The 27,816-nt window shown below is 36.0% G+C and overlaps 1 protein-coding gene across 3 annotated transcripts in view; it reads right to left on the bottom strand.

The window, feature by feature from the left end:
- Positions 1-27,816, bottom strand: part of LOC149797410 (SLAIN motif-containing protein 2-like) — an 86,092-nt gene that overhangs the window by 36,402 nt on the left and 21,874 nt on the right. For 2 of the 3 annotated variants that reach the window (XM_089962195.1, XM_089962196.1), the window contains exons 3-6: positions 27,654-27,806; positions 15,285-15,443; positions 9,376-9,414; positions 6,795-6,899 (exon numbers count right to left, since the gene is read on the bottom strand). In XM_089962195.1, coding sequence (XP_089818321.1) covers positions 6,795-6,899; positions 9,376-9,414; positions 15,285-15,443; positions 27,654-27,806 — 456 coding nt within the window. The remainder of the gene's footprint in view (positions 1-6,794; positions 6,900-9,375; positions 9,415-15,284; positions 15,444-27,653; positions 27,807-27,816) is intronic. The other variant, XM_089962197.1, reaches the window with a different exon arrangement.

Raw genomic sequence — 27,816 nt, 5'->3', positions numbered from 1 at the left:
ATAATTACAGTAAATAAAATTTAGGTATGGAAAATAATTCAATATTAAAATTGGCATATACATTACCAATCCATTGTAGAATGTATTAGAATGATTTCACAACAAATATTGTTGTGAAAAAAAAGGAACCTGCCATGGATAAAAGAAAATTTCCCCTACAAGTGTTGTACAGTGAAGCTATCATAGTACAGTATCACAACAGCATGATACTTTGTTCAGCTCGTCATAATAAATGATATCCACAACTGCAGCTCAGCTAATTTTCATTTAAGCATCTACCTCAAAATGTAGATAAACTTAGCATGTATGAATGACTTCTACAAAAGTGGTAGGAACATAGCAGCAGCAATTATTCAACACATGCTGAAAGAGAGTGGTCTATGTTCATGTAATGTGCCATGCTTCTGGAGGTATGTACACGTTTCCAAACAAGTCCGCATTCATCGATTCTTGCAGATGTAAAAATGTTCAGATGGATATTAATTAAAACAAACATATACGCATAATTGATTCAATATTTGTTTCATGATTCCCATGCTTTTCTAAATATAAATTTCCAGGTTTTCTCCAGGATGAAATTAATATTTTTCAAGGTTAACATATGACCATTACTGAATGGAATTAAAGAACATTTTGGACTATAAAACATGCATTTTCCAAATCTGAAGATGTTTCTCTTTCAAGACTCTCCAAAACATGTCAGAAAAAAGGATCATGTACAAAACCACAGAATGAGTCACACGAAACAAATTTGACTATAATCCCATAAACTGACATTTAAACCCATTTCAGTGAACATAATACAAGTTCTAACTTTACTTTGCTGACCTGCATTATGCTGCTACATGGAAATAACATAAGGAACATAAATTATTTTGCTTCCTTTCAAACCTTTAATTCTAAAGAATTCTAGAGCAATATATGTGCATGTTATACAAAGTAAACATTTCCTACCACTGTATGAAAAAAACCCAATAAATGCAAAGAATCTTGTCTTGTAATGAAAAAAGTTTAACCCTGAAATTATGTGAGCCAATAAAATCTCAAACAAGATTTTTCAACCAACCTAAACTTCTTAAGACGATCTGGTTAAAAATTCCATCATTTAAAGACATTTACAAAAGGGTTGATTTCAATTTTGACACAAGACCTTCAAAATTATATATTGTTGTATAAACAAGGACTGAATTTTCCGTAAAATCAACTTCTCTTCTTATAGTTCAATAAACCAGTCCCCAAACCTGTATTAATACAGGGGCTCTTATTGTTTCTCAATATATAATAAAAGGGACTACAATTTCCCATTTCTCCTGCATTCCATTTAAGATCTGAAACCAATGCTTCAAGCTACATGTCACTGTGTAATAGTTTCGCACCAAAGTTCAGCTCATAGATTCAAAATTTTTCTAACCAATGTTTCTGCCAAATATTTCAACCCCATTTTTCACAATTGGACCTTTTGGATGGAGTGTGGGTTCAGAGCAATTACATATCAAAAATCTGGAATCTGCTGCCATCATAAGATAGCTTAGCAGCAGGCCTAGCAAATTTAAACTAAGTTATATCAACTTATACCTGCATGAAACCTATAGGAATTTTTTAATTTTCTCAACAATGGCAAGTATTATAATCATTATGTCTTTAATCCGCTGACAGACTAGACAAAACTCAGCATAGATGAAACCTGAGTTAGTACTCGCCATTTGCATTAATAGTCACATGACTTCACAAATCTCAAATAACGACATCGAAGTACAATAGTCAAGTGATATCAACAAAATCCTTTTTAATGTTGTTGTAGAAAATTTCAATTATATTAAATGAAAGTCTGATACCTTTTGTAAAAATCAGAAAGAACATGTAATTCTCAACATATTTATTTCGAGAATAACTAAAAGAAACTCGGCCAGTCTGATTCATCAAGCAGATTAGTCTGGTTCCCTGCTTCGTATGCTCCCAGCACTAGAGAGAATATGTCAATGTGGTAGTCATGGGATACAACAAAACTCCGAAGTTGGTCTCAGAATAAATATAGAGAATTTTGTACTCTTTTGTTTTTGTATTTTTATTACAACCAGTATATGACTTTCATTTAATATTTTTTCTACAATATTTGAAAAAAAAGGTTGTGAGATTCTGTGTGTTCGTGCGACATGCTATTGAAATCGCTAGTACCAGCTTAAAATATCATCAACGCATTAGTTTCATCATCTTTCAACGGATTAAAGCATAACAATTTTAATACTCTAGCAATTTCTGAGAAAATAAATAATTTTCACATCGATTTCATGCAGGTATAACTCAATTTAACAACATTTAAGTTTGCTAGCCCATCCACTAAGCAGCTATGCATTAATGCCACAATGTTGGCCTCTTGTGATGCTAGACTGGTTTTCATACCTTCCATTAAAAAAAAATACTGATATCGAGCTGTCTGTGAAACAAAAAGTCTACTAGATGAATCTAATCCACTGAGTTTTGGATTGTCTCAACAAATATATTAATGGCAAACACCCAAATGATCCATTCTGCACCCTCCAAATATTCTGGTTAGAACTTGATAAATTTAACTCGCGATCAGTTCAGTTATGACTCAGTGATGTAATTGTTTTGAGCACAACATTGTGGAGGAAAATTCCTGGGTTTTTCCCAACTTTCGTCAACATTTGCAAAATTCAAGGGCTTTTCATGGTCGGGAAAAAATTATCATTTCTCCAGACTTTCTCCCGATTTCCCAGCAGTGTGGGAACCTTGCATTATTCATTGGAATTACAAAGTGCTCATTACTTTTGGAGTAAATCACTATTTTGGAATTATCGTGAATTCATCTTGAGACATTTTGGATTATATCAATGTCATATATTTTAAGACTGCTAGCACATCAACACTATTTCAGTCTAATGGTACACTGGCACATTTAAGATTGGAATTCACTCAGAACACCACTGGAATTCATTCTGAATATTCCATACATTTGGACTTGTGATAGAACTTTTAAAGCACTTTGCAATTTAATTCACAATACTGTTCAGTTCATTTTAAATTTTCACTTTGTATTCAAAGGAAAACAATTAATTTTTTAATTTTACAACAAACTTGTTGGTTTTCACTCTTTCCTGTTACTTAGTTTAAAACCAAATTCATAACAACAACTCTTAAAATACACCTACAATCATGGACAAAATTTAGAAATGTAATATGCTGTTTATAGATGACCCCTACAATCTTTAATCGTGGACCAAAGTTAAGCACACAATTTAAATATATATATAACACTGGTACCATGTCAAGAATGTTCTCAAACTAGACCTGACTTTAACAGCTTAACATCACTGGATTATACATATAGAAAATATAGCATCTCATCAATAACCAATTTTTTTCTAGTAAAGTATGTTTTTTCAATAATACTTACAAGATCATAATACATGTACCTTAGAACTAATACTACTTTGCAAATTCCCTGACTAGAACATTTTAGCTAAAAAGCATAAAGTTATCTGAAAACCCAGGTGGCTTATAGATAATTAATAAAGGAATTGGCGCCAAATCCCATAAATAGTTTAGTTACTACTACAGCTGGAGGCATGCTATCCATGTGGATGTAGAAGATGGCATGGTGAATGTGTATTATCATCAGGAAAGAATTGTTATGGGAACATATTCTCCTAGAAAAAAACTGGTTTCTTCCCCAAGTACACTAAATGATTATAATACCTTAGGAGAAGAGGTAAGAGGTGGAGGGGTTACATCCCCTTACTCTAAGGGATTTTACTACAAAGGTTTATGAATGAGGGAGCCTGATCTGGCAATGAAAACAGGGGCTGTCATATATTATATTGTTCAATTCTGTCAGAATTGCAAGTAATTCAGGTCAAAACATTGAGAATGGATGTGTGCTGTACATGTACTTTATATCCTATGCTTGACCTTTGTCAATGACTGAAGGTAGAGTTTCGGTTTACCTGATTTTTGTCATGTACATTGTAAATTTAGATGTTTACTGACAGTTGAGTTCAAGGTCTAGCCTTACCTACAAATTTAGAATGTTCTGGAAGCAAACTTGTGATCAACATCCTGGACATTTTATTGTCTCTTAGGTTTTTATACAAAGCTGCGGTAAATGAAATTAGTAATTCCTATTTTAATATCAGTCTCTGGAATCACAAGTAGTTGTAATGAAATATAGTTTTAGAGGAATCATTTATTTAAATTATTCATTGGAATTACAAAGTGCTCACTAGCATTCTGGACAAAAACACAATTTTGATATTATTGTGAATTCATTCAAAGACATTCTAGATTATATCATTGTTATATATAAAGACTGTTGATACATCAACCAAGTCAAGATTATTGGTGCATCAGCACATTTATTATTAAAATTCATTCAGAAACTTAAACTTTTGGACTTCTGATAAAACTTTTAGGATTATTTGGGATATAACTTTTAGGATATCTTGGCATATAATTAACAATACTGTAAGCTTCTCTTTAATTTTCACTGTGTAACTTTGAGAATTATATTATTTGTTGAATTTAACTAAGCTTCTGTTTCTGTTACATAAAACACAGAGTCATAACAGGTTGTGTTAATTCAGCCTGCCATTACCAGTGCAAGTAGGAAGCAGGTCTTATATGAGAAGTGAACCAATGAAACCCTCAAGGGCTGTTCAAACTGTGTCATACTGAGCCAGGCTAGCATGCGTGATAAATCCACTTTGGCACAAAACCAATGCCTTAAATCTGACAGCTGATCGGATAGGTATTGTTTTATATCCTTATGTTCCATGATGACTGAGTGTGTTGGAGATGTGCAATAGTAGCCTTTTATCATAACTGGTGCTAACTGTTTCTCGTCAAAGATCAAAAGAAGGAAGTTATCTTTTGAGGTTTGGTATTAATACTACAAAGCAGATGATAAAACATAAATTCAAATAATCATCACTTCTAGAAAAAGAAAACCGACTGCATGTACAAGCAAAATAACTGAAGCATCATTTATAGCAACAATGACGTGGATGCTATGACTAAACTATGCATGGAAACTTTAGTATTAGTACATATCAACCACAGCAGAGTCTTTTCGGTTTTCTACAGTTCACACAATACAAGCAAATAAAATGCACCTAATCCTATGTATTGTCTTATGTGTTTAGGCTCGAATAAACAGTAACACAAGAAAGAGTGAAAATTACAAGCTTTGAAAAATGTAACAAATTAATTATTTCCCTGGAAAATACTGTAAAAATGAAAAAAATAAGAACTTATGGTTTTAAGAATCGAGTTCAAAAATAATCCAAGAATAATCCACAAATAAAATTTTAGAAGTCCTAATAATGAAATGTTCTAATGAATTCAAGTTCTAGTCCCAATGAAGAATCCAAGATGGAAGGCAATGACGTATGCTGTATCCTGTATAGTGTGGTTGTCTACAGTTCCTTGTAGAAACACAAGAAACAACATTCTGGTTTTGGAAATCCAAATAAAATTTTTAAGAAATGTCTTTGTTCAAGAATTCTGTATGGGCACACATATATTTCAAGGGAAAAAAGAAATAATCCTATTGAATCCAAAATAGACATTAAAATAGCTCCAAACTGACACAACATAAAAACACCCAGACACCAAGTGTTTTAAGCCCAGACGAGATTCTTTCTCTAAAACAATGGTATAAAAACTGAATACTGCACAGAACAGATGCCTGGATGAGGGTCACATGATCATGTTTACATCACATACTCAAAACATGTCCATGATGAAAACCAATCATTTCACTCTAAAAAAAATTTTTTAAAAAGTTGTTTGCTTCAATAAAACTATTTACAAGCCTAGAGTCATATTTTCAAGACAGCCTTGATCTCAGCCTTATTATTCTCACAATAAAAATAAATAAAAAAAGAACTGGTTCATGTGACTTACTAATTTTGAATTAAAGTCGGGAACTAGGTCAGATTTATGTGCTTACAATTGAATCAGTCAAGATCAAACTATTTTCTGAAAAAATTCCCCAATTCACATAAACAAGATTATATTATAACAGCATGTACAATTAAAATAAATATGAATTAAATCAGATATAAGTAACTTACTTATGAAGTGGATGCTATAATACCAAATGTAAGACAATGTTACATGTAGTAAAGGCCAAATGATCGCCTATACAGAAAAAATTAATAAAGCGTCATGTATCAAACTATGAAAAGGACAATAAGACTAAATATAGAAAACTGACCTGTATGTCTCTGACTGAAGTGGAAATTATATAGCAATATCATGCAAGTTTTCTATATTACACAACAAACCTGGACCTATTTAAATGCAGCTATAGCAATGTGAGGGGACACATTAACAACCCATGCAGGTATGTAACAAGGATGCCTACGTTTGTGAGAATGGCAAAGTGTTGATACTGAAAAGACAGAAACTTTATCATCAAAGACAGAAAGAAAGGAAAAGTTGGAAATTTATAGATGGAGTATACGCCTCCAATTTGATTTAAGGTCAAAAACATCCAAAATATTTTCATCTGGGTTGCAAGGCATCTCTCTGTTTCGTCTGTAGAGAGTATGCCCCAACAGTGGATCGAAAGATTAAATAGTATGATGCTGAGTGGACAATTAATGCTTCAGACATGCGGCAAGACTTGCATGCAAATTTCTACTCAACATCATACACAAATACACATCATGCACATATGGAAAGGCTTGTGGTTTTAAGCTTATGGACAATAGTAAACAACAATGAACAATATTTACAAAACATGCTGTGAACATTGGTGCTGCATATCTTACCCTCAATTCTAGCAGGACTGGACCTATTAGACCCAGCAGGGGACCCACTGTTATCAGTATCACTACTGACAGGGGCCACATGGGGCAGCGGGCGGGATCTGAACCCTAAGTAGGGACAACCATGCTAAGTGATTATAAATACATTAACAAACATAGTATTATATACAAATGTGTTCACAAAAGCTAGTTCAGAGATTTCTTTGTCCCCTGTGTATTTTTGTTGAAGTTACCAAAATGGAAAGTAACTAATCTCATTACTTGGTGAAAAAAAGCATAAAATATTTAAAAATTATCTTGACCATAAAGATACTACCTTGACTATGCTATATGTGACATGTCATTACTGTTAAATCAAGAAAAATAAATGTGCCAAGATTCACACATGTACCTCATATAGCCTTCGAGTTATAAAGCAGAAACAATAAACTGAACTGGTAACTAATGGCTGAACATCATCATAACATAATACAATCTGCCTTACGGTGTGCAAAAAAAAAATTGTTTCAGAGGTCTGAAATTCAAGAATGTGGTCCACTATCAGGGTATGCACTCTGGTTGAGATTCTGGAGGTATGCACAGATAAGGCATGCATGTCCTATATGCAAACAGCACAATACTACCTCATCTCTTGTGATTTATTCTAAATGAGGATAAACCGAAAGATAATGTGATAAAAATTGTGTAACACCAGAATGACATGTTATGATCTTTGGAAAATATAGTTTATACGTGCAATGTATTGACATGTGAAATATACATAGGTGTCAACTTATCGGTTTTTGCATACAATTTTTTGTTTTGTGTGTATCCGGGACTCTGGAAATAATTTTTTGTTCAACGAGATCAGGGTGGCCTGAAACAACCAATCAAATCATACAAAAAGCTGTACTTATCCTTTGTCTGATAATGAAACGAGTTTCATTTTATGGTCCAACTCCTGTCTGTATGGAATCCTGTTGACAATCACTCAGATTTCTAATACTGACTGACCACCTGTGTAGTAAGTATGTTTTCTTATATTATACTTATTATTTTATTATTTATACTTTTTACTATCAAATGCATAAAGTTTACATCAATTTTTATACTTAACATAGTGTGGCAGTCATGCTGGTGTAGCCGTAATTTATCCGACTTTTCTGTGTGGAGATAAAGTCGATTTATTTAAACTTTTAACAATATACTAATTAAAATTAAATAGCCTGCTGAATTTAGCACTGGCATTTTATCATGCTGTCATAGTTTTGAATTAAGTTTGTCAGATACATAATGCAAACAGGAAGATGCATTGCCAGCATGACAGAAGTTGTTTTGGGGTTTAATGCCATTGTTTAAGCACATGATAGGCTATGCATGGCGGCCAGTATTAATGGTGGAGGAAGAACCCGGGAAAACCCCGGGAAGAACCACCGACCCACAAGAAGCTACTGGCAAGCTTTCTCACCCACTTTTGCCAAATCCTAGACTCGAACCCATGCAGACAGAGGTGAGATGGCAGTGAGCCGTAACAGAAAGCGCTTTAGACCACTCGGCCACTCTGGGCCCCCATTGACAGAGGTAGTACAGATACTGAGTGACTTCATTCTTGTGGCTTGAAAATATTTAACAGTCAATTTTATCAAGTTTTTGACCAAAATCAGCACACCATATAGAAAATTCATAACTTTTCAAACACCAGGTACACAAGTTTAATAGAAACGATCAACAGCTTACGAGGCATAAACCTCTGGACTACTACTTTTTCCATTATTTTAATTTTTACATTTCAATTTTTGGATGGCTTCAGGCGTAATATCTTGGGGTTTATAGGGAACAAAACATAAATTCATAACACATTTGTAATCTAGAAATTTTCCTCTATCACTTGTCAAATCTAAATTTTAATTTTTTTTTAATTTCTTTCATCAAGTTGAAATATCTATCCATCAAATGGCTGAGACTGACTCAAAGAAACGCAAGCTTGAAGACAATGACTGAGGTCATGGCAAGTTTCAGGCTGATTGGATTAAAGTCCTCCCTGGCATTGTATATGTATCAAAGTTAGGATCTTCCCATGCTTTTTGTTACATATGCAGTGAAGATATCGAAGTGTTGTATAGCATTTGTTGTTTTAAAACTGCTGCTCTTATATAATGTATGAATACATTTTTCATGTAATATAATTTGGTCATTGTAAGTTTTTAATTGGTCTGGTATACAGGTTTACATCTCAAGGGGTTGACACCTATTAATATACATGAATACAGAAGACCAAGAGCATAAATATCATGAAATCCAAATATATCAAAGGATGAAAATGATTACATAATTCACAGAAATACATTACTTGTTGAAAACTTTGTGGTGATGAATGCAGTAAAAACGAAATGTCTACAAAGTTTGCTTTTAATGTAAGTAGCATAGAATATGACCAAAATAGACGGGAGAAAATATAACTAGTGATATGAAACAGTAAAAGTGGTTATGCTGCAAGAATGCAAAGCATGTCATCAAGTTCCAGAAAATTCTATTATAGCCATTAGATTAATCTTCAACTCTAACTTCAGGTGTTACAAAATGGCATCCTCCAAATACTACTTACCTCTTCTAGGAGATGTCTGTGTATAACTTTGCCTTAAACCTGAAACCATAAAGTAAAACAAATAATTTTCCAGAACATATTGTCTTCCCCATCTTTTAAGTCTTTCTAAAATGAATTCATAATGGGTCATAAACTTGTGGTTTACTTGCTCAATGGTGAACTTCCTGTAGTACTTTTCACATTAAACTTTTATGCTGTATTTACATATGGCATATAGTTTATAACAGAGCACAAAATTTATGAACCTTAATTTACAGTTATACTAAAGGCTGTGGACAAAGGATAATGTAAATCAGGGGTGCACAACCTATTTTGGCCAAGGGCCAGATTGCATTTTCTAAGACCACTCATGGGCCAGAAACACTAATTTCTTTAACATAATTACTTTTCATGGGCCAGATTTCTGTGTTGTTTTAATTTGCCCTGAGGACCGGACAGAACACGGTCATGGGCTGGACCCAGTCTGTGGGCCGGGGGTCGTGCAAATATGCTGTAAATCATAATTTGTCACTCACACTAAACTATTTTCATAAAACAAAATAAACATATTATTAAAAGGACTCTTTAATATATAATCTTTAAATCCTGCAAGAATCTATTCAAGTTATTACTCCTAACACTAAACAAGGCTATGGCCTGCATGTGTTCACCCCATGATCAAAGCTTTGTTGCAAAACATGTGATTGTGATCTCAAGAACAAAGAAACAAGCAATCAGGTCATAGGATGAATTGTCTTAGTTTCATAACAATTCATGCCAAGTATGATGCAAATCCATCCAAGGGTATGAAATATAAGCAAAGAATAGAAACTTAAAAAACCTTACAGTCAATTTTCAATTTTCTTTAACCCCAAGCTCAAAGGGCAAGAAAGCATGTGCAGAATAAAAAATGTTTTAGGTTCATAATGATTCAACCCAAGCATGAAGAAAATCCATTAAGAGGTTTAGGAAATATTTATCCGATCATAACACCTTAGGAGAAACTACTACATCACAAATCCAACCCTCCCAGATTAACATTTTTCAGCTAAAAAGGTACAAGTCATCTGCCCAACTAGCTGGAAGTTAGGGTGATCTCCCTCGGATAGGAGACTGGTATCAAATCCAATGAATACTTCAGTTACTGTTGGCACAGGAGGTACACTCGCCATATGGATGTAACTGCAGCTGCAGGGAGTATGGGAGGGTGCATGTGTATTACAATTGGGTAAGTACTATTGAAGAAACAATTTAGTAAAAAATTGGTTTCTTTTTCAAATAAGTTACCTGATCATAATACCTTAGGTAACGGGTGGAGGATAACACATCCCTTTAAGTTACCCTGGAAAGGCATTTGCTAATTCAAAAGGTATGTGAAACAGCTTTTAGATAACTTGAACAGGGAGTGGCTTTGAAATAGTTTTTTCCCTCCCCAAAAACAGGCGTAAGTCATGAGTGTGTGTATGTGATTTGGATTTTTAACGTAGCTTTAAACAAATTTCAGCCATATCGCTATGATGTCTGCAGTGTGGCAGTTTATAGTGATGTCTAGCACTGGTGCATCATGCCGCAGACATTTAGCATGATGTCCCACAAGGTCACATTATCCTGACATCAGGCTGACCAGTCCTAACACTAAGCTCTTAATGCTGAGTGCCTAGCGAGGCAGCTGTATTTACCATTTTTGTAAGTCTTTGGTATGACTCGGCTGGGGTTCAAACCCACGACCTCCCGCTTCCGAGGCGGATGCTCTAACTACTAGGTCACCGGAGCGGTGCATTATTGTGAAGAAATCATTATTTGTTTATTATACTTATGATGACAATGACCTCTGACATTTAGGCCCCAGAATATATAGGTTGCTTTATTACCCAAATTGCAAGCCATCTGCAAAGTTTGATCAAGGATCTTCTGCAAAGACCATGGACTCCAGAATCAACAGACCATTTTTCTTTGAGTCAAAATGGCCTTGAACCATGGACCCCAGAATCAACAGAGTTCTCCACACCTCAAGTTCAAGCCAGCACTAACATTAGTCTAGGTTCAAGGTCTAGAAATTAAGTTATTACGCAAAAATGATATGCTTTCTTTCACAGTGACTATGACCTTTTGATCCATATTCAACAGGCTTCTTCTTTTCAGAGCAAGTACAAATCATCCACAAAGTTCAGTCAGGGTCTGAGTTATAGAACTTGAGCAACTGTGCAGAAACCGGTTTTCTTTTTTCAAACATACTATGACCTTTTATATTTTTATCTTGAAATCATCACAGTTCATTCTTATTCCAAGTTCAACCCATATACAAAGTTTGGTAACTGGAAATGGTGGAGAACCCATTATTGTGCAGAAACCATTCATGATAGGGTTTTTCTTTACCGTATGTAGTTTGGTGGCAGAAAATGCTGCAAAACTAAAGTTATCAAGCAAAATAGGAAAGTGAATAGACAGGTCGCTTTCATAGTCAAAGCATGATATCAGGGCTAAGAAACCATATTTATTTCTAGTAAAGTATGTTTCTTTGATAACATTTACCCCATCTTAATACTATAGAACTACTGCTACATTGCAAATCCAGGCTTCCCAGATTAGATTAGAACATTTTAGCTAAAAATATTGCCCACCTAGGTGACTGAATGATCTCTCTTTGACACCAGGACTGGCGCCAAATCAAGTTAATTCTTCAGTTAATACAGGAGCAGAATGTATGCTCATCACATGGATGTAATTGCAGGAGTGTGAAAGTGTATTATGATTGGGACAGTATTAATCAGGAAACATTTTACTATAAAAAATTGAGACACATCTCATTACTCTGTTAAGAACAGATCCAGTCTCCTACAGTATGTGAGACATCTTTTAGATAACCAGGCTGCTTGTACTTGCAGAGCTATCCTCAATGCGAGTCCAGTGAATTAACCCTGCCTTTGAAACAGAACCTCATATTATGCAGACTGTGAAAATTGGTCCAATGGTCAAAGGTTTGACCTCCATTTGGACTACAGAAACATTGTAATGGGAGCCCAAGGCGATCCAGGCCTAACATGTCTACTGCCACATTCAGCAAACCCAGCAGGTTAAGCAATTCTCTTGAAGACAGAATGTTCTGAATATGCAAAGAATCCACCACTGTACTAATTCAATTCTCCTTCCTAAGGGAAACATACTCTGTTTACTTACTGTTGAGTTCCAGACCTACAAGGTCAGAGATGTCCTTGCTGTCAAGGAGACTGAGAATGAGAGTAATAAATTACATGTACTGCTCCAAGATATAACTTGCCTGCTGTTTTTTATCGTTTAGTTTTGTAGGCGAATCACAGGAACTTCCTGGAAGCCATGCGAGTGGGGTCATTAAGTCAAGCCTCTTGCAAGTACACACTGATTGCATAGTCTCCCAAATGGATGGCAATCTGAACCCACTGTTGTATTTCATCATGAACCAATTATTAAATGATCATGATAGATTCTAGATCCAACACTGAACCCATGGTCATGATGTTATGCCTCAACTGCTGGATATCCAAACGGAAAATTGGTACGTGGGGCTTGTAGAACCTTTGAATACAGTCTGAGGGTAGGTGTCTATGATAAAAAGCATCCAACTGGAACTTGTAATTGATGATGTAAGCAGTGCAAAATGTCAGTAACTCTGACTCAAGCAATTGAAAGCAGATTTCTTCCTGATGTCAGAGTTGTAGACCAGGCAGGTGTTGTAGAGTAATGAGGACAGAGTTTTGATGGGAGTGGGCTAAAAACATCTTCTGTCCAGGCTTGTAAGGACGAGTCTTCATACATCATAGCAAAATCTCATAATGCAGTGTGAACTTAAGAGCCTGTTTTTGTTGTAGTGAAGCCGACATATACTGAGCAACCTGCAAACTAGCTGGATAAGAATGTCAAAGATGATGGCTTACAACACTTGCAGAATGTCATGAGAATAGCCCCTTACTTCCAATCTGTCGCTAAGTAGAGGTTCCTTTTGGGTGGCAAAGGACATCTCTTGGAAACTGAGGTACCATGCTGGACATCATATACCAGAAGTGTCTTATGGCACAATACAGGTTAGACTGATCCATGAGAGTGCCTTTATAAAATAAAATGGACATTGGCCGCAGGAAGTGCCAAGCAGCACTATGTGGGTTAGACTGCTGTATAACTGGGTTTATGAACTTGGTTCTTGGGTACTAAGGCACTAAGCTGGGCATCATACCAATCAAGTGCATAGTGGCACTATACAGGTCATGGAACTGTATAAAGTTCATTATTCTGGTGGCTGATACTGTATATGATTAATTGTGGTTGTGATGTTGTCAAGTTCTTGAGGCTGGGACATGGTACAGGATACTGATCTGTAGCCAGTCCATAATTCTGATATGTGAAATGCTAACTGAGGCTATTCTTACTTTCTTGCTCCCCAGTAAATTATATGATATTGAACCCTTGTGTGCAATCTGATGAAGTCTTCATCCCTGAAGATATGCTTCTGCACCTTCTCCTTTATTACTATAGAATAGTCCTGCATTGACTTCTGTCTATATTATGCAAGTCTGACATGTATTCAACATGTATAACCATGTATTCAAGGAGTGACAACCAGAGTAAGTTACACATGCAGAATCACTGTCAATCTGGTCTTGCCCATGGTCTAAATCTGTGGGACAAAAATAGAGCACACAATATATACAGGTGTAGGGTGGAATGCATCCTGCTATATGAGCTTAGCGATGTCAGTATAGAGCTACACACTATGACAATTACCTGTAAAACTGTGCATGTGGCCTGTATGGGTGGAGAATTAGAGCATCACTATTAATACTTACAAAGTGGACACTAAACGTTACTGTGCAATGACCAGTAATTGACTGCCCTATACAGGTAAAATCATTGAAGTATGACTGTACCTGCCATTCCACAGTAATGTTTTACTAGAATTGTTAGTTCAGTGCCTACTTCATAAGTATTAATAGTGATGCTATAATTCTCCACCTGTACAGGCCACATCAGAAGCTATACAGGAATATTAACGAATTTTCTATAGTGCACACTATACCTGCACATATAAATGGCAATGAAGTGTCATACTGACACCTATGAAGTGGACACCACAATATCCATTGTAAAACAATGTTCTCTGTAGAAAAAGCCCAATGACATTCTATACAGGTAAAATTAGTAAAGCCATGAATTGATATTTTGACTAGATAATACAGAAAACCTACCTGTATGTATCTGTACATAGCAGAAATCATTCAGCAATATTAACTGAGCTTTTAATATCAAGCACCAGACCTGCACTTGTTATTACGGTTACAGCAATGTGAGGGGACACCACTGCGACCCATGCAGGTATATATAAAAGGTGCCTAGAGAGTGAAGATGGCAAAGTGATAACAATTCTAAGTCAGAAACTTTATCATTAATTAAAGAAAGAACATAATATTTTTAAACTTATATATAAACCAGGGACAAAAGCTACTTCAGTATGTTACTTAAATTTGCTTCATATTTTCATCGAAGCTATTACCATTTGGTATTGTGCAAATTCTCAGCCAAGAAATATTATGGGATATACACAGTGCACAATTATTTCTAGAATTTTGTCTTGTATGAAATTGGAAGAATAGGTAAAATAGTTTGAGCACAGGAAGTGGTGCAATCAGACAAAATCACTTGAAGGATTTTGTTCACTGGCATAAAACAATTACTCAGTAATTAAGACACTTAATCACTGGTTGGTACATCTGAATTAGATTAAAGGTAAAATGGTTCACCTTCATCATTTTATTTGCACCACCTTTAAATCTCTTTTCTTGTTCTGGATTTGGTGTCTATTTTGCACAAATCCCAAATATACCACATGTACTTTATATGCAAAACTGTAATGACACTACTATTATTTACAATATTTTGAATAAAATGGGCAAAAATCTTACTTTCTTCTTGTAATTTAGCAAGAGTTTCTATGTCTGCCACATTGGGATATGTCTGAGCAACATTTTCTTTTGATACCTCCACTTGGTGGTTTTCTATTGAAGCATCAGACTCTTTACTTTTCTTAGGACGAGTAAATGTCCCGGAGTCTACTCTTGTACCTGAAATAGAAAGAAAAAAATGTCTTGAGATGTTGCTTACCAACAATGTATTTACCCATGTACCTAAGGTCATTATAGGCCTTTGACACTCAGAGTCCGGGAAGGGCGGGGGGGGGCCAGATGAAATGGGTGGGATAAATGAGTCTATAAGCAGAAATAAAAGCATTTATATTCAAATCTTATTGACTATATGAATAGAGTCACATTTTCTTCTTAACTTTTGGAATATGAAAGTTCTTTCTGTTCCTGTAATAACCTTTCTTACCAAGGTGGGCCATTTTTTTAATAATTTGTAAGGGTAAATGTGCATCCAAAGGATGGACTGTTCTGAAAACTAAGGGTGCCACACCAATATTTGAGGGTCCATGGAATGCACAATTTGAGATGTCTGAGGGTCCAAGAGTAGCATTATGAGGGTCCAGAATGTGCTGGGAGTACCTACAGATGGCTCTGTGCATAACACACCCACACTATTTTCTGTTTCATAATACTCCAGCAGATTAAAAGATCATCCCAATTTCACAAATACATCTTAAAACGAAAGTCCATGTTGCATTTTAATTATTACATACAGCATGCAGGAGACATTTTTTTATAATTATCACATATGAACAAAAATTTGTATATATTTTCTTTTACATAAACTGCATGTGTGTCTGTGTGTTTTGGATTTTTAATGTAGCTTTATATAAAAAATCAGTCATAACGCTATAGTGTCTGCAGTGTGGCACTTAATAGTGATGCCTAGCACTGGGGCATCATGCCACAGCCATGTAGCATTTTGTCCCACCCAGTCACACCATCCTGACACCAGGCCGACCGGTCCTAACACTAACCTCTTAATGCTGAGTGCCTAGCGAGGCAACTGTTAGTACCATTTTCTTTAAATCTGTGGTACAACTCAGCTGGGGTTCGAATCCGTTTTGGGAACCATTCCAAGGTCATGATCAGCTGATCGATACATGTTATGTCAGCTTCCATAATGTCAGGCAGAGGTGATGCAAAACAAGGTCATTCTTATCTGACTTGCTCTAGAATAATTAGTGAAAGTGGTCATAATACTGTCAACTTATTGGCATTTCAAACCAAATGAAAGCTCTGGATGTACACAAACAGATAGACTGCTCACTGTCATTTTCTGGTTACTAGAACAGTGAAATTCAGTATAAATAGTCATCTTCATCCAGTATGTGCAATGTTTAATACAGTGTGACCCCACTATAGCTATACTATAGCACACTGTTATAACAAAAATTCAGATAACACAATTGTGGCATGGCTCCCTAAATTTCATGTACATGTACTTTTCTCATGCACAATATCTTTCTTAAAAGTACAAAAAATAATGTGTAAAAAGTGTATTATCATTTTTGGGGAAGACATCATGTATGAATTCTAATATAAGACGATCATGACGTGGCTCCTGGGATTTCATATACATGTATTTATCTCATACACGACAAAAATAAATCCTTTTAAAAGTTAGAAAATTAATGTGTAAAAATTGAATCGGGTTCATGCTGGGCTTTGCCAATGTCACAAATTGCAATTTATTTTCCTTGTGGCAACAAAATATACCATCTGGCTATTTTTTCACCATGAAATTTGTTGGCTGTTTAAAATTGTATATACAACTTGGGTTTGGAGTGAAGAAATTCAGAGGCAAATAATTAAAGAAAGCAGCAAACTTGATATAAAATGCACTGAAATTTATATATTGTTTGATAAACAAATTTATTGGTCATACTGACTAACCACCTTAACAGTGCATTGTCATATCATAATCTACTTATTCTGACATCTGGCCTGAGTACTGTATGCTGTGAGATTTCAGCATTTTTTATTTTTTTTTTTTTACATTTGGTAGCAGAGATTGACTAGACGAGGGACTATCTCATAATGGATATTCTGGACAAAACTGTCAGATTATTGGCTGTTCACTAGTAATTAAAATATTTATTTTGACTGACCTCTGTATGTGGATGATAAGTAAAATTCCTCTTCTTTTCACTCATAGAATGAAATCCTTCATAACACTTATTTTTTCTGTAGTAATCCCTGTTAGAACAGAACTGAACACCTGTGTATTGTATGTAGGCTTCTTTTTTTATATATTTCTGATTCATGTGTTGAAGGCAGCATCACTCCACCATCAGAAATGTCAACCCCCCCCCAAAAAAAAACAACAGATCTACTTGTTGGTCTATCTATGCTATTGGGGACTAGCTACAATCGACCAACTTTCGACAGCAGGAAATATAATGCTACAGTCAACCAAGCAACAGCTAATTCCTTTAGTTTTTAAGATATACCTAGAAGAAATAGTTTTAATGACACTTCAAAGAAAACCGATCACCTCGGAAACACCGATCGTTCTGTATAAATAAGAAGCAAAGAAAAAAAAATTCAGTCTCGATCAATGTTCTACAATTATTTGATTTTGCTGCCACAATAAGAAACAGACATCTGCTTGGTCTTCCAAAGCAGTTTTTTAGTCCTGGCTACAATCTTCAATAAAAATAACATTTCATCAAATTAAGCCAGCACCAAACTTAAATAAAAGCAATAGTATCTGATAGATAGTTGCATTTTTCAAAGTGACTGGAATATGTTTATTGTGCTGTGAAAGTTTAAGTTTTGCATGAAAAAAATTATGCTAATGGTTGTTACCAATGGAAGCATAAAACGCAAATAAAATTTCCAATCTTTTGAAACCATAGATATATGGTCATCAAATTAACTGAAGATGAGGTATCTTGCAAAGATGTTTCTCAAATTTTGTAATTTGTTTTCATTTCCTTATCTGTAGTCTCATCTCCTGGGTAGCTTCAGCAAGGTGATAGCTGTCTCCAGCTGACCAAAATTTAGGCCAGTTTAAGTACATGCACATGTGGCATGCAAACAGCTATAGCCATATGCTACTTGTGATTTCTGCAACCAAAATAAAGGTGACAGGCTTACATAACAATAGTGGTTATATTGGGTTTTTGGGATGCAAAAGTCACTTCAATACAAACATAGCAGAAGTTACACAAGTACGAGGCATCTCTGCTCGCTTTGGCTAAACAGAAATGTAACCCTTTGCAAAACCAAACACTGACAAATAAGACAGAATGGCACTGTGTGATTTCTAGAGCTGATATAGGGCAATTTGTTCAGCAGAGTGATGTAAGCTTAGTTATGATTGCATCATCCATGACTTCTAGGAATAACATGATACAATACCAGCTTTAGATTGCATCATTGATTGTTTTGCCTAAAAAGCAAGTACTGTCCAAACCCAGTCATAGATCTATTCATAAATCCAGTCAAAGATGTATTTTAGACATTTCTAGTTTAAATTGAGATCCCTTCCCTTTATAACTCACTTATCCTCCGCCACTCCTAAGTCAAGGGTCATATATACTGACCAATTATCATATCAGAGTCAGTCAACAATTTTAAGTATCATATTTGTTCTCAGTGACTCAGAATTAGTAAAGTTTGACTAAGGTACATTTTTTGAGAAGCATTTTTGCTGTAGACCAGTATTATGAGCAAAACAAGCACAGCTAAATCGCCTTCTTCACAGACGGCTGCTACATCAGGATATCAGAGCGGGCTGGAAGGAGAGTATTTGACAATAGTTATAGGTAAGTACTGCAAAATTAAAATAGTTTTACCCCCCAAAAACTACATTTTAATAGCAGCAATAGCTTACGTATGGCTATTGTTTAGCTGAATTTGTCAGTAAGGAAGGTCCACTGATGCTCCATTAAACTGATTAAAAAAACTGAAAAACTGGAGAAAATACTCACCATTGGTGGAGAGGTCCATGTTATGGAGGCCACATGCTGTGCAGCAACAACGGGTCCCAGAGAAAATATGCCTGCACTTTGTTGTGATGAGCAGAGGTAAAAGAAGGAAATGCCAAAATACTGCCTTTATGATGTCCTCCAAAGAGAAGTGATTAAGGTAGGCCCATGAGGTAGCAACAGCTCGAACCTTATGGGCTTTAAGTTTCATAAAGGAAAGGCCTTGATCAGTAAGAGACTGTTATGCTCTTTTGATCGTGGCAGCAATCCATTGTGAAATAGTAGTGGCTGAAATGTCTATGGAGTCCTTGAAAGGGAGGAAAAGATGCTTCCTACCCTTTTTTTCTCACTGTGGATACCTTAAGACAGAAATGGAATGCCCTCAAGGGACATAAAAGCATATCCGAATCATCTGCAACATAGATTCAACTGAGACTGGGGATTTCTACTGGCAGTGGAGCATTGGAAGGTTATTGTATTTTGGCTAAAATTATGGTTGGCAAAGAAGGGAAACCGAATTATAATTCCCATTAAACCAGAGACAGCCAGTGTCAATAGATAAGGCATAAATCTCACTTTGTCGTTACACTGAGGCGAGGACAAGTAGAAACACAGTTTTGAGAGCGAGGCCCTGAAAAGAAGCACCACTCAATGGTTCATGGAGGTTTTGGTTAATATCCATAAAACACAAGAAAGATTCTATCTAGGTGTAAGAGAGCCTGAGAGAGGTCTCTGAAGCTCAAAATACTTAATAAGATCGGCAAGGTGCGAATTTGAATCAATTACCGTGCCTTGAGAAAATTTAAGTGTGTTAGAAATGGCAGCTCTATAGCCCTTGATTGTGGATACAGAGCATTTTTTGTTCTCAAAGAGAAACATAAGGAAATCAGCCACAGAGGTTACAGAGAACCAGCCATGATCAACATGTTTTCTACTGCACCAATCACAGAAGATTCTCCACCTGGCATCACAGACCTTGGATGTAACTCTCCTGGCCTGAATGATGCAACTGGTTGTTGTGGAGAAGGGATCCCCATTCTTGCAACACGAGATCACTCTTGAGGGGAAGAGACCTGGGTCAAGTGATCAACAGGTCCAGAAGATCGTTGAACCATGAGCGCTGAGGCTATAGAGGGGCTATGAGAATGATCTGACTTTTTGCAGCACTCAAGGAATCAGTCGGAGGGGTGAGAAGGTGTAAGCGAACAGCTGATCCCACTGGAGAATGAACGCCTCCACTTCCTAGGCTTCTTGATCCCAGACGGGACAAATGTAAAATAAAAGTCTGTTGTTGAGCCTGGCTGAAAATAGATCCACTAGGGACCTTTCCCACAGCAAGAACAGGGCTCTGTAACAGAGTTGTGAAGAGTCCATTCTGTGAGGATGGCTTTGCAAGTTCTGGAGACTGTCTGCCAAAACATTCTTCTTCCCCGGAATATGTCTAAGTGTTTTGTTCTCTGAGGTGGCCTATAGCACAGGGGATTCCAAACTTCCACACAAAGAGAAAGGGCATGTGTTCCTCCTTGGCGTTGGAGATAAGCCACGACAGACAGATGTGTTGCCAGAGAAGACCATGTCATATCTACACCTTACTCTCTAGATCTACCCTTACAAAACCATTTATACAGCCTTCATTTCTAGGTTGTTTATGTGGAGGGATGATTTGGATGGGGTCTAATGTCCCTGTAGAGTTGTATTCTTTGGTTCTAAATAAGCGCCCCAATCAGAATCTGATGCACCGGTGAAGAGATAGGAGTGCGGTTTGGGTGCATGCATGGAGACTCCAATCATGAATTTGTCATGATTCATTCACCACTACAAATGGTGATCAAGTGCTGGTCCTAGTAAGATCACTTTTGATCACTGTTGATAGAGAATCTTTGTCAGGTTTCCATCTTGCGAGGAGGAACTGCAGAGGTCGCATATGCAGACATCATAATAGAACCAAGTTGGCAGCAGCGTTCAAGGTTCCCAGAAGGGACAGGAACAGTCATAGCATCTACGGCAGGGCAAGGTGTTCTATCCGATCCAGTGGAACTCTGATTAAGTTCTGGTTTGTGAGGAAATTCATCCCCATGTAAACAAAGTCTTGTGACGGAGTGAGTTCCAATTTCTCAAGGTTGTAGAAAGGCCTAACTGAGTTACGACGGACCATCAGTGGTACAGATCCTGATGAAGGGACTGGATTTGAGCATTGTGGATCAGGCAGTCATTGAAATACTGGAGAAATGGTATCCCAGTAACTGGATGTATCCCACCACTATTCCCATTACACAAGTAAAAACTCTGGGTGCAGAAGAAATTCCAAACAGTAGGACCCAGATTTGAAAAACTTCCTGTTCTAAGCAAAACCAGATATATCTGCAGTGAGAAGGTAATATGGGGACGTGTAGATAGGAATTGTGAAGGTTGATGGAGACTGCCCAATCAGACAATCAAAGCTCATTCTGGATGGAAGAAGTGGTCTCCAAGATTCTTTCAGAAGAAACCGATTTAGTGTGAGTGAGTGTGTGTGTGATTTTGATTTTTAACGTAGCTTTAACAATATTTCAGTCATATCGCTATGATGTCTGCAGTGTGGCAGTTTAAAGTGATGTCTAGCACTGGGGCATCATGCCACAGACATGTAGCATGATGTCCCACCCAGTCACATTATCCTGACACCAGGCCGACCAGTCCTAACACTAACCTCTTAATGCTGAGCACCAAGCAAGGCAGTTCTTAGTACCATTTTTGTAAGTCTTTGGTATGACTTGGCCGGGGATCGAACCCACAACCTCCCACATCCAAGGCGGATGCTCTAACCACTGGGCCACCGGAGAAACCAATTTAGAGGGGACAGATTGATTATAATTGTTATGTACATTTGATTTAATTTACATATGATTTAATTGTTTGTAAGTTTTAAAATCTTTTATTTTTAAATTTCATTATTAATGGCAAAATAATGTAGTTTTGTTTACTAGGAACTCGATACTTTTCCAGAAAATAGTTTGCCCTTGACTGATTCATTTGTAAACACATAAAGCTGACCTAGTTCTCAACCTTAATTCAAAATCAGTAACAGTCACGTGAACAAATTCTATTTTTTAAATTTATTTCTATTGTGGGAATAATAAGGGTGAGATCGAGGCTGTATTGGATACGTGACCCTCAACTTGTAAATACTTTTTAGTGAAGTAAACAACTTTTCAAACAAATGTATTCTTAGAGGAAAATGATCGGTTTTTGTCAGGGTCCTGTTGAGAGTACATGATGTAAACATGATCAAGTGACCCTCATCTGGCCATCTGTTTTGCGCAGTATTCATGTTTTAAACCATTGTTTTTGAGAAATAATCTCAGTCTGGGCTTAAAACACTTGATGTCAAGGTGTTCTTTTGTTGTGTCAGTTTGGAGTTATTTGATTGTTAATTTGAATTATTTGGATTCTAAAGGATTCATTCTTTTTTCCTGGAAATATGTGTGCTCATACAGAATTCTTGAACAAAGACATTTCTTAAAAATTTTATTCAGTACTGTACAGAAAAAATCATACGTCATTGCCTTCCATCTTGGATTCTTCGTCGGGACTCATACTTGAATTCATTAGAACATTTCATTATTAGGACTTCAAAATTATATTCGTGGATTATTCTTGGATTTGATTCTTAAAACTGTAAGTTCTTATTTTTTCACTTTTACAGTATTTTTCCAGGGAAATAAATAATTTGTTAAATTTTTCAAAGCTTGTTGTTTTCAGTCTTTCTTTTGCTATTGTTTATTCGAGCCTAAAAACGTAACATAACGTAAAACTTTCCACTTTTCCTGGCAACTAGGAAGATATGAGAATAAAAGGCAGGTGACTGATCATTCATGACCCTTTGGATTGCCCCTTTCTGTAAAAGGATGTGCACTTCCTCCCTCAGTTTCACCAGATTTGATTGATGAAGACAGATGGGGTCCTGCATAGAGGAGGTAGTTCCCAAAACTTAAGCCGTTACCCCTCGTTCACTATGGAAAGAACCCAACCACCATCCAACGGGAATGCTTGGGAGATGGACGTGTGGCAGGAAGGGTTATATTTGTTAGGAAAGAATTAATATTAATTGTTATTAAATTTAAAATCAAACTCCAGTGCAAAGTAAATATCAATATTAATTTTGGATTTTTTCCACGTTATTATTAGAGGAAGTATCAGGTATGGTATGGTAACTTTGTGCAAGTAAAAAATAAAATAACCTTAAAAATGTGTCTGGTGGAGTGCTTGCTTCCTGGCTTGGTCCCTTGTAATATTAATGCTGTAAATGTGCTATCACATTTTGTACCTGTGAATGTGACTATCCACCTAGCATGTGTAGTACACCTCTCCCTCGATAATCCACACACAACGGGGTCCACAAACATAGACCACACTATAAGTGAGGGCATGAGTAGTACACCTCTCCCTCGATAATTCACACACAACGGGGTCCACAAACATAGACCGCACTATAAGCGAGGGCATGAGTTACAGAGGGATGTCTAAATACTGAGGGAAAAAAATCAGCTTAGACAGCGAGAAAACTGCAGAGGTGTGTGTTTAGAGAACAGGGCTGTTTAATGACTGAATCGTCATTTTACAATCACAATAACGTGCTTTTTTCTAATGAAATTGTTAGTTTTTCTATAAAATATTTATTTTCAAAATGTCCAACATGTGAAAGATTGTTCCAACTAGTTTCAACAACCATCACATGTACACAAAAACACCTGTGTTACATCACTGCTTTTTGTTTTGTTGATTAGTCTGGTTTCCGGAGTGTATTTATTAGTATAATGCCAAGTCAGGAGTCAAGGTAAGAGGGAACTAGACTAACTGTCGATACACCGCCAAACAAAATTACTTTTTTTTCAAAACTAAGTCGAAACTCAATTTTTGTATTGTTAAATTAGTACAATACTGATGTCATGATTTCACTGGAAGTAATAGTGAAACTTCATATCATCCTTGAGGATATCTTTAAGTGCTAGTTCCGGAATTCTCTGAAAATCGCTTGCCACAATAGTCCATATCTGTGAAAGCAAGCTCTTTATTTTACAAAGTATTCATTTTGCTTGGCTGCCTTGCTATCATTGATCACAGATACGAATGAGTCAGTTAACTTAAAGGGGACCAACATGCGAAACTGAAATTTGCGCAAACTTCATATATAATTTGCTATATGTATAAGGTTCATTTTCTGAAAATCTGTACTCTTTATTCTTACGAAGAAATTTATGAAAAATCGATCATCTCTCCCGATCCATCTTGAATAGAACAACGCACTTCCCTCCCCCTGTAAAAATAGCGGGTGCTATGTCATTTGAGACACTGTGTACGCACTGGCATTGTTGATAATGAATTATGGAGAACTCGCCCTGGGGGAACTCATCCCAGGTGTTATTTAGACGTCGCCCCATGGTGGTCGGAGAAGTCGCCCCACTGCGCCTGGAGAAGTCGCCCCAAGGATCATATATAGTAATGCTAAGATGTCGCCATGTGGTTGTTAAGGCTTTATTTATTGTTGTTTTTCTTCAACTTAATAGCTTATTAAATCTATAAATTTGCAACTTTTAACTTTTCCATTTGATCAACTCCGCTTCTGTACTTAACAAAAAAGAAGTGGTATCTATCCCTTTTGCTCTGCTCTTCAAATCATTAAATGCATTTTAATTGGAAAAATAGAGCGGGTGTAAGCATGATGTGACATCTGCAGTTTTATACATGAAAGGGTTCCAACCTAATAACTAAAGTCATCCTGAGACGACTTTATGGCATGGACCTTTATAACCCGAAATTCTTGCCATCAATAATCCAAAGGGTTACAGTATCATCTCTCTAACTGAACAATTTAATCTGATTTTTCATTGATATTTGCTAATTACTGACGAATGATACATGAACTCGATAAAAAGCATCACTGACGCCTACTCAGGAAATCCAGTTGCTACTGAGTTCAACATCATGACTAATGCACAGAATTTGGACGGTTTCTGAAAGCTATCATGTATTATGCCCATCATTTAGATAAATTTTTTTTGTTGTCAGTATTCGTAATTTTATTATTTCTCAATAAAACAAACTATTTAAAGTTGAATGAGAAGTTTAAAAAAATATTTCGCTACTAAATTGCTGATACACAATAAACATGATTACGTTATTTTATTATATATAACAATACCATGATCATGCATACTAACAGGATTTTGTTACTTTAAACGCATATTTGAACTGCTCAACGTACTTGGGACATAATGAGAAGATTATCTTTAAAAACAAATTTAGATGTCACATTTAAATCCTGGACTAAACTAAATAACATTTCACATGGTCTGAATCAGCTTGGAAGTTTGGAGAATCAGCCAGATATATGGGCTGAATCTAGTCAGCGATTTGTTCCGAATCAGCCTGGTCCGAGTTTGAGAGTAATTACCACATTAATGAATCATGTTACTATAATATATTTAGCAATCAAGAAAGTTAACAGTAACATTTGTTTAAAAAATTGTATCATGGTGTTCCGGTGTGTGTAGTTATAAGAAATCTAATAAGTTTATATGAACACACAGACTTTCAATTGTAAAACAGTCTTGAACGTAAGTGTGGAAGAAAATGCATATTCATCCGATGCAGTTACGTACAAAATCAAATGTGCATAATAAACTGATGTTGGAAACATCGAATGAAAAAGCTTAAACATTTCTTTAATGTTATATCATTTGGTAGATAATTCCTTACTTTTCAAAGATGGAGAAATAAAAAGAGTTAAATAATTGAGGATTGTTCCAGAGCTGCTATTATTCAAGCAATTTAGAGCTGTGCATTGAACAATCTTGTTTCTACTTGACACTTCGCTACACAAATTGAATACAACTCTTTTACGTTAATCGTCTCAAATGACATCAAATCCTGTTTGTATGGAAGGGAGTTAACAAATTCGGGGAAGGTTCTTTCTGTTTGATCTCGGAATACAGGACAATATTTTGTATGAAATGTTTGTGCAAATACAATAGATGCAAAAAAAAAAGTAGTCGGGATAGATTATATACACAAAGTACTAAATATCCTTCTATTTACAATAAAATTGTGCAGGTCGGGGTTTTTGTCCCCTTTAAGGTAGTTTATGTTACACACACAATAGCATTTATAAGTGTTTGACTGAAGCGAGTTCCAGCTGATGTACGACCGGGGCCGCTAGAATTTAAGTTATGTAGGATTTGCAAGCCCTTTAACTTTTCTTTTATTCCACCTCCTTTATTTGATTCTAAAGACATAATTAACATGATAATGCAAAGGAGGCTATATTTTAATTCAGTGCAACAATACAACAAATCCTTCCGCAAGGCAGTTATCAAAACACGGTTGGCACTCAATGCTTGCGGACATAGCTTTTATGGTAGAATGACACATTTTACATTTAAATACATTGTATTTATGATGATTACACTTAAAAGGTACTAAATGATAGAAATAACACACAAATTTGACTTATAAAAATTATTTAACTGGCATTTAAATATTAATGTACAGCCTAGACTAGGCATACATATTTTCATTGATTGAAATTTCCTTGAATACCCTTAATTATGGTGTACTAAGAATGTCGTTTGGAAAGAAAATGTAACCAATTATATGACTTCTTATTAAAAGTTGATAATTAACAAAGTTTGATCACAATTTCCAGGCCCTATCTACCATTTTTTACCATAAAACGAATGACATATCAGCGTTTCAGTTACCAATTTTGTCCACGATTTTCTTCAAGTTCAAGAAATAAGGATCAAGGCAGGGGTTATTTTTGTGGTACAAAGAAAGTGGGATCCTCTCCTAACTCTGCATTACAAGTGGGTTTGCGAGTTATCAGGGCACAAGTTATCGAGGGAGTGGTGTATGTAGCTTGGTACAATAAAGTGCTCAGGTACAATATAGTATCATCTTTGCCTCCTCTAAGAAAAAGAATTTCCAAAGATTTCCTCAATTGTTATACTGGCTATGTAATAAAGATCTTGTATATCTTGGGTGTTATTAAAAGAACTTTTAATTCCCTTAATTTTGGTATATGATTGATGGATGCAATTTGGGTTCTAGAGCATACAGCTTAGGCTCACTTTAGATTTACTTGTATATAAAAAAAAGAAGATAGCTCTGCTTTGGCATTTTTACTTCCTGGACTTCAGAGATAAATTGCACACAAAAAGGGCCAGTAACTTTTGTTACTTTTCATATATTTTGTAATTTATTATCAAGGTCTTAATCACAGGAAAAAAGTGTTGTTGAAGTTCACTGATGCATGCATAAAAGAATGTATGGAAAAACACAGTAACCACAATTTCTTTCAGAGATCTGGGGACAATTACATGCCTCAGATGAGCAGGACAGGAAAATAAATAATAAACTAAAAGGTCTCAAAACAAACCCATGTTGGAGACAAGAGATTGTCTGATAGCTGGCCGCTGTAATCGACTACTGCTGCTTGGAGTGTTATCAGCTGACTGGCTCATGGTAGGGGAGCTTCGTGCTGGAGTGATGGAGACATTGGAAAAGGCAGGAGTACTTGAACTTCTACTCACTGAAATTAA

Source organism: Sinohyriopsis cumingii, chromosome 6, assembly GCF_028554795.1.
Source record: "Sinohyriopsis cumingii isolate HCF-2022 chromosome 6, ASM2855479v2, whole genome shotgun sequence".
NCBI lineage: Eukaryota > Metazoa > Mollusca > Bivalvia > Unionida > Unionidae > Sinohyriopsis > Sinohyriopsis cumingii.
This window is presented reverse-complemented; position numbering and strand designations above follow the sequence as displayed.